An 8913-nucleotide genomic window follows, 5' to 3' on the forward strand; every position below is an offset into this window, starting at 1 on the left:
GAGGCTGACGGCGGCCTCGCCGGCGGAGGTGCGGCGGGAAGCGGTCTCTCTAGGCGGCGGCAGCGCGCCTGTGTCTATGGTCGCTGCCCCGCCGAGCCGTAGCCATAGCAACCGGAGACGGGGCCGCCCCTGCCCGCTCGCCCTGCCCGCTCCTGCCGGCGCTTGTCTTGTACTACCGCCCGGCGGAGGCCTCTGGAAGCGCGGCCCGGGTCTGGGGGGGCGCCCAGAGGCGGGGAGGCGGCGGCGAGGGCGGGTTGCACCGGTCACGGCGGTGGTGGCGGCGGTGCCCGGCCCTCGGCGGGCGTGCGGGCAGGCCGTCTTCCTCGTTCGGGCCTGAGGCGCCCTTCTGGGCCTGCTGCTCAGGGCCGGCTGCTCCCCGGCCGAGGCATTGGCGGAATTAAGCTGCTCCGCGGCGCTGGCGTGTGTCCGCCGGCTGCAGTCGGGAGGCTGCTCCGGCGTCTGCCAGGTGCCATGCCCCTGAGATCAGAGGCGGTCTCGAAAACCGGCTCGGTCGAAGGCGCCCGCAGCCGCAAGCGGCAGAGCCGCAGGGTGCCCGCCCGCGTGTGGGGGTGCGCGCCGGGAAGTCGGTGGCGGTGCCATGGCAGAGGCCTCGGGGAGTCCTCTGCCCGAACCCGCGGTGAGGAGGAAAAAAAGCATATCTATTGAGGAGAAAATTGACATCATCAGTGCCGTGGAGAGTGGCAAGAAAAAGGCAGACGTTGCAGCCAAGTACGGCATAAAGAAGAATTCCTTGTCTTCGATTATGAAGAATAAAGAAAAAGTTTTGGAAGCCTTTGAATCTTTACGATTTGATCCGAAAAGAAAAAGGCTAAGGACTGCTTTTTACGTCGACCTGGAGGAGGCGTTGATGAAATGGTACAGAATTGCTCAGTGCTTGAATGTGCCGGTAAACGGTCCTATGCTGCGCCTCAAGGCCAATGATTTTGCCCAGAAGCTCGGACATAGTGATTTTAAATGCAGTAATGGCTGGCTCGATCGTTTCAAGTCAAGGTACGGTTTAGTTTTCAGAGCTCAGCCTGTAGAAGCAGCTCATACTACCCAAGTGGATGCCCCAACTCTTTGGTACCAAAATGTTCTTCTTTATTATTTAAACGATTATCAGCCAAAAAACGTGTTTTATATACAGGAGACTGGATTGTTGTATCAGATGTTACCACATAACACATTTGCATTTAAAGGGGAGACTTGTTCTGTAGGTGCACTAAGCAAAGACAGAATAACCGTCGTGGTGGGTACAAATATGGATGGCTCCGAGAAACTTCCTTTGCTTGTTATAGGAAAAAAAAGTCCGTGCTCTTTTAAAGATGGGAAGTCGCTACCTGTGGATTATGAAGCAAATGATATGGCGTGGATGACTTCAGAAGTGTTTGAACAGTGGGTGCGTAAACTTGATGACAGATTTCAAGCACAGCAGCGACGAGTAGTTATTCTCGTTGATTCTCTCCCAGCTCACACAGAAGTAAAGAACCTGAAATCTGTCAAATTAGTGTTCTCTCCTCTAGACTCTTCTTCATGTACAGCTACGAAACAAGGGATTATCAGAAGTCTGAAGGTTAAATACAGGCACTGTCTTATCAAGAGATTTGTTGACTGTGTAGAAGGCAATAAAGAGTTTATGCTGACTCTTCTTGATGCAATTGAGATGTTGTACCTGTGCTGGAGGGAAGTGACACCAGAGACTATTGTAAAAAGTTACAATGAAGCAGGATTCAGATTAGAAACCAAAGCAAATGGTAATGACACAGAGGTTGAAAGTAACTTTGATGTGATTGCACATGCACAGGCAGCTGGAGTGGAGTTTCCAGAAGGTTTATCTTTGGAGGAATATGCAGCTCTAGATGATGGCTTGGTAATTTACGAAGTGCCCGCAAATAATGAAAGGATGTGTGCCAAAGAAAGAACAGCAGATAAAGCTGGGATATGTGTTGGTGATGAAGATGAGGATGAAAGTGATCGATTTCAGGGAGCTGAGCAGCCTTTACCATCAAAAAATGAGGCTTTGAGTGCTTTGGATACCCTTCGAAAGTTTCTCAGAAGTCAAGACACGAATGATTCACTTCACGATTCCCTAGCTGACCTGGAGAGTTTTATTCAACAAGTAGCATGTAAATAAATATTTTAGCAAAGTGTGAAAGCATGTAATTGAAAAAAGGGAATTGTGTAGGTAAACAAAAATAGGCAGTTTAATAACAAGTGTTGCTGCAACATTCTCTAGTGTGTCTTGCTCAGGTGCCTAGACGTACATAACGAAAGAAATTTGAAATTGTGAAAAAGGGCTGTGAACTGAAGTTTCCCACAAAATCAGGAGGAAAGAACACAAAATTTGGGGTAGAGAGAGGAAATAAGTTGAACCTTTAAAATGATAACTGTAGTTAAGTACAGTGGAGGCAAAAGCAATTCTCTGAGCAGTTCGGTGCACTCGGGGTAAACTGGTGCCCACTCAGAATTCTTTTTTCAGGAAGAGATTAGCAATTCTTCACATTGATAATTTCATTGGTGTCTTTGCAATTGTTGACAGTTGAACAGTAACTATTTATCAGCTTGGTGCTTTTGATAAAAAAAAATGAATAACACAGAAAATAGATGCTTAAGTTCTGAGAACTAAGGGTTTTTTAAAATAAATTCTTTTTGTCCTTGTTCAAGAATTCTGGCCATAGTTTATTTCTGCAGCAGATGATGAACAGCAGAAAGTTAGCAGCTTTGGATGTGTTTTGTTTCCTTAAAGCTGCTCGATACACAGGAACGGCATAATCGTTTATCCTAGAGTCGAAAGACAAACAAACCTTTACTTGGTCTTTGAAGAGGTCAAAAAAGAAGGTCATTCTCTCCCTTTCAGCCTTTTTGGTATTTGGATTTGATGTAGGTCCCTCTGTGCAACTCCATGTATTTCTACAGTAAATACAGAAAAAAATCAGCTTGTGCAGTATCTGCACTCAAAATCTTACTGAACTCTTGTTTTATTTACTATACCTGAAGGCTTTGCTGTAGGATTCAGTGCACCAGTGTGGTTTATTATTCTAAGTACCGTTAACAGGGGTGCTGTTTGCATGAATGCACAGTACATTTACACATCTTCAAGTATGCGTTTCAAGCACTGTAATTATACCAGAGCCAAAAATCTCAATTTATGAGATGTACTGCTTGTGACTTTTTTCAAAACCTGTTTTAAATGTTTTCCATATCTGTCAATTTTAATTTTTTTCAAAAGTTAGAGATAATAATCTTTCTAATTTAGAGGAAGAAAATAATATTTTATGGAAGCCCTTTAGGAAACCTCTGTAATAGAGTTAATTATGGTGCCTATAATTAAACCATGAGAAACAATCTCTCACTTATTTGCGTCTTCAGTTTTCAATAAATAGTTTGGCTAAAGCTTTGTTTACTGTTCTTTCTGGTGGAGGACAGTTTATCCATTTGTAAAAGCATTTCAGAAATGTATCAAATTGTTGGAAGACACTGAAACTATTGGGGGGTGGGGGGGAGAAAATGCCTAAGGCTAAACTGTATGAATGTTTTACTAGAACCCCTACAAAAAAACCCCACAAAGTTCTGGTTTCCTGTTATGAAATATCTGATGTGAATTCCATCCAAAGGATATTCTGATTAAATAAGAAATTTCTGTTGAATTTCCAATAAATAAAGTCCCACACAGAGTTTTATAGATTCTATGAAAGAGGTACCCCTCCTCATTATCTCTTTTAACTATTTTTTAAAACTATTATTTTAAAATACAGATGCAAAGTCTTTTAAATTTGGAAGCTGTGTCAAATAAATCAACACATTTTGCTTGGTTAAATACTTTTAGAACAAGCTTACGAAAAGTACTTTTTATTTTGGCTAAGCTTATTTGAAGTTCATATAAATCCCACAGAGCCCTATGGATAATTTTCCTATAGTAATCTTCTTTTGATTTAAAAATCTATGGTTTTCTTGCGACAGCTTCTCCTGCTAAACGCAAGTTTAGGGAAAAGTTTGTATTGTCCATATAGTAAATGTGTATATTCTTTAAGATTCGACTCCACGTGGACCTCATCGGCCTGGGATCCAGATAAGGAGACTCTGTTTCCTTCTAAGAGAATACCGAGTGTCAAAGTGTTGGATCTGAGCGAGAAAGACTTGCATAAGTAAGCAACAAATCTTGGTTAAACAAGGGTTCGATCTATAAGAAGTGTAATCTTTGCAAGATGAGGCTTAGAAAATCAGGAGATGGGAAATAACGTTGTTAGCTGGTAACGAAGGAAGTACATTACTGAGTGCTGTCATAGTCCCTCATGAAAACAACAGGAAGGATTTACTAATTCGGCCTGGACTTCGAAGGTGAATTGTGGAACTTGCTTTAAAAAGCATACAACCCGTTGAAATCCTGTATCTTTAGAGAATATATGACTTTTTTCCTAGCCTCCTAGCTCATTCTGAGAAACCAAGCTAAAATGCACTCACTGAAACTGGTGTAGGTCAGACAGTTTATATTGTAACACTATAGCCTTCAAAATTATTTAGGAGCCCAAATATTTCTTTTCACTTGGATTTTTGTCACATTTATGGTCAAACAGAGAACGTGAAATCCATTTCAAAGCTTGGTGCTGTTTCAGGTGTTTATTCACGGGGAAATGCAGGCTCCTCAGATCCGAAATGCTAGCAGTGAAAAAGGAAGTGGTACACTATGTAAATGTTAGTCATTTTAGCCTGTGTACACAGCTAGAGCTAGAGATTTTTTTACATTGTCTAGGTAAACCACCAGGACAGTGGCTTTTTATGTCTGGGGTGGTATGATTTGGAGGGAGAGGAATAATACTGCTTTAGACTGCACCACATTTAAAAATAAGAGCCTTTTCTACTAAAGGCAGGTTACTAAGGTTGTCATTTGCTTTAATACTTCAGGTATTAGTTTGGACAACTATGTGCTTTTTCCCATATGCTTTTCTACTTTATGCTATGGTTAGATAATAATTATGTGCTTTGGTGTCAAGTCAGTGAGGTCACTTTCAGTAACCCAAAGTGACTTCAAGAAGTGTGAACTGAAAATACGAAGTTTTAAAAATATAACTGACTTCCAAACAAGGCCAAAATAGAAAAAAATATTTGGAAAGTATGTTTGATATAATCAAAAGCATTCTCAGAGTCATTCTTGAGACAAGTAATATGTGAAATGAAGTATGCTTTTCAAAACACATCTGCACTTGAAAATTTTAATAAATATTACACTGTTTCGGATTTTTTGTGTGTGTTACTGTTGTGTGCAGTTCTCAATACTTTTCAGAACTATAAAACTACATCTCCTTTTAAAAAATGTTACTCAAAGGAAGGTTACTCACCTCTAACCAAAAACGGAAATTACTTTAACAAGTTTTTGCAGCCCTAGGCAAAAACAGAGGAGGGGGGAGTCAAGGATTTATAGGAGAGCAATCCATATGTGCCTGTATACCCAAGATTTCTGACATTTTGATAGCTAAGTAGTTAAGGGAGTAAATAAGTCGATGGTTTCTCATTCCTATGTAAATTTTGAGAATGATAGTCTCAAACACACAGAATCTTCAGTGATTTTAAACTTTAACTGCAATATTTTCTTAAATGTAAATTAAATTATAACATTAAAATATTAGTAAAATACCTTCCAGATTTTTTTGGTGGTTGTGCTCATTGAAATGATAGAGTGAATATTGGCCTACACAACACTTAACTAAAATGTGTGGTAACTGGGCAATCATGGCATGCAATGACAGTGTTTCACATTATTTTCTACCTTTAATATCAATAAAAACTGGTGCTTCCTATTTTGGGGAGGCAATTGTTAAAGGAAGACTTTGCAAAGTTCTTATTGGGAACTGAACGGTGCTGTTGGCAGAGAAGAGTTTTTTATGTTTAAGCAAGGAAGTCAGTATTTGTATCTAGATGTTTTAATATGCCTATTTTGGGGGTTGCTTCCTGGAAAATCAGAAGCAAACCCAGCCAATTCATAAGCAAACAAATCTAATTGAAATTTTTTGCGATGTGATGAGTGACAGTGTACTTCTATCAATACATTCATTAACAATAGAAAAATCTTTGCAACAGATGAAAAGATAACAATTTTATGTCTGACAGCCTGTTTTCACATGTAGCTTTTATACTGGTACAGCAGCATTGTATGGACATGTGATTCCTTTTTACTGATACAACTGCACTGGGGTATAACCACATCATTGTTTCATAAGATTAGTAATTCAAGTGTAGCTCATTGCCCTTCTTGCTACTACGGTTACTCCATTTGAGATGTATTTTCTCTCTTACAACTGTAGCTGTTTAACTGCATTGGTCTAGTAAAAACCGTACAACTTCTGGGTTAAGGCAGAGTGGGGAAACCACTAGTGTCTTGCTAACTTTTTCATAGCTGTGTCACCTCTGAGTGGAATGGAAAAGTGTAAATTACATATTTCTGTGATCAGTAGTGTGAACAAAAACCACACTGAATTACCAGATCTGCTGAGTGAGAAGATGCCATATTTACAACAATTTTTAAAATGCCTTACTGTCCTTTACAATATTGCAGCTGAAAGTCACGTTCTTCCTAAACTTTCATGCCACCCTACCTCTGGTGCAACTTCCCAGCCTTGTGTGTGAATAGCACCAAGGGGAACAGGTCAGTCCCCTCCCCACACACGTAGCTACAATCCGTGCAAACTGTCAGCCTGCACGCAGGTTGTCGGCCACGTCATCGGGGGAGTGAGCTCCAGACCTGGTTTGCATCCTCCACTTCTGCGTTGGTGTTGCTTGGTGTGCCTGTGCGAGCGCTTGGTTATAATCACTGGGGTGGTGACTCATCTGTCTGAGAAAGTTGTAGTCTGATGGGATGGTGCAACCTCACCCCAAACACCGAATGCAATGCCATTCATAATATATTGAATGGCAGTTTGAAAACACTGTGGGACCCGGGATTGCTGATAGAGACATCCCGGCAAGGTGGTAAGGGGTCTCAGCTCTCCTGGCCCCTGCTCAGGAGGAAAGCTGAAGAGCTCTACTCTCTGGAGAAGTTCTTGCAAAACACTTGCTATTCAAGAAGGATTACTTCGACGTGTGATAACTAGTTGCTGGATTGCTCATCTGAAGTCATCCACGTCTCTTGAGACATGTGTTGTGAGGCTGCCATCATGTCAGCCATACAAGGAGACAACTTACTGAAACCACTGCTTTTCTCCTAGCAGGGTTGGTGCCTCATACTTCTAAGCTGTATAAATGATGCAATACGATATTTTGCTATTCAAAATTGTATTTCTTTCCTCTCCCACCTTTTTTTCATCCATTTCCTTCCATCGTTTTATATTCATTGACATCCTGCTTATTCTAGTGTTAATGTTAGAATCATTGGCACAACCTTCTGGCAAGCTGCTTTTCTCCTTACTCTCCCTATTTCTAATATTATCTTTTGCAGGTAGTATTTTTGAATCATCTCATGTATCAGCTAGTATCACCCTCTTGGTACACATGCTCGTGATCTCAGGCCCTAATTTCTCCATTGCTGTATTTAGTGGCCTTCCCAAACCCTTGCTTCATTTAGCCGAGAACATTTAGTACGTCTATATTTCTTTTTGTACAGAAGGGTGAGCAGTGCTTTTTCCACCAGTCGCCCAAGATGTCTGAGAGAATTGGTAATAAAACACATAATCTTTCTCTCCTGTCAGGCGTCTCCATTTTTTCCTTCTGTCCGTGGTCCCTTCTGATCTGTACTTTTGAGATTCTCAATTTGACATTTAGTATCTTCATCTAAACCATTCCGTTTTCTCTTTCATCTCTTACCCTTATCTGCCTGTATAGCATCCGTGCCACAGTTCACTTTTACATTTCCATTTCTAAATATCATACTCCTAACCTCAGCTCTTTGTACCTTTCTTCCCTTCTCTTTTACTGGCCGCATCTAATGTTTAAACTACCTTTCAAACTTCCTTTTCCTCCTTTCCATGATTTGATGTCTATTTCTCTTCTCCAAAACCAAATATTTAACTGTTTCTGGAGACAACCAGTTTTTTACTTTCTATTTTGCTTGGCATGTCTTCATGATACCCTTAGATCAAGGATTATGTAATAATTAAAACTATGTTATTTTCCCTAAATTTACCTCTTTGCATTTTGTTTTCTCCCATTCTTTATTCTTAGCACTTTCAAGTCTTTCCTTTGCTTGAGGCTTTCTTTTGCACTCCTGATCACCAGCATGAATTTGGTTCATTTTTTAAGCTTGTAAAAAAATAAACCCACAAACAAAACCTGCACAAAGAAAGAGTTTGGGGCTATTTGTTTACATAGCTAACCATGTTACAATGTTGCATCGAATCAATCAGATTGAAAGCCAGCTCAGAAAGTAGCTAGTTTCTATCAAGGTTTTCCATTTGAATTTACATTTTTTATTGTTTATTTTCACTCTGATTTTTCCTATTTCAATAGTTGTTTGTGAGATTTCAGATATTTATGTCCAGTTTGGCTTTGAAGCCAGCCCATATGGCCTGAGATCATGGCAGATCATAAAAAAGGAGGAGTTAAAAGGCAAGGTCCTTGTCCATTGAGATTCCCCTGCAGGAACTTGAGGAGAACTTGTAAGTCAGGTTCAGCAGAACTTTTTACTTGAAATCAATATTCAGAGTCCTCTGAAAGTCGATATCCATACACAAATTAGCCACAGAAATTGATACGAGAGATAACACCACAGGTTGTCTGAGTTTAGAATGGCAAGAAATGGCCACCCATAATTCAGCTCCACTTCAGAATTAATTGACACAAGGCTTTTTTTTCCCCCAGAGCTAATGAGACATGATCTATGTAAACAGTGTGTCACTGCACTGCCCAGGGCTCATCTACATTCAGTAAGCAAATAGAAATTTGCCTAGAGACAAGGCAAGGCTGAAACAGCACTTCTGTGTAACA

The 8913-nt window shown here is 40.6% G+C and overlaps 1 protein-coding gene across 1 annotated transcript; it reads left to right on the forward strand.

Annotated features, from left to right (window-relative positions):
- The first annotated feature begins 16 nt into the window (after positions 1-16).
- TIGD4 (tigger transposable element derived 4) lies at positions 17-5481 on the forward strand. The gene has a single exon (XM_075029680.1). The coding sequence runs from the start codon at positions 599-601 to the stop codon at positions 2132-2134; it is 1536 nt and encodes a 511-aa protein (XP_074885781.1). The 5' UTR covers positions 17-598; the 3' UTR covers positions 2135-5481.
- Positions 5482-8913: the final 3432 nt, after the last annotated feature.

This window comes from Buteo buteo, chromosome 1 (assembly GCF_964188355.1).
Source record: "Buteo buteo chromosome 1, bButBut1.hap1.1, whole genome shotgun sequence".
Taxonomy (NCBI): Eukaryota; Metazoa; Chordata; class Aves; order Accipitriformes; family Accipitridae; genus Buteo; species Buteo buteo.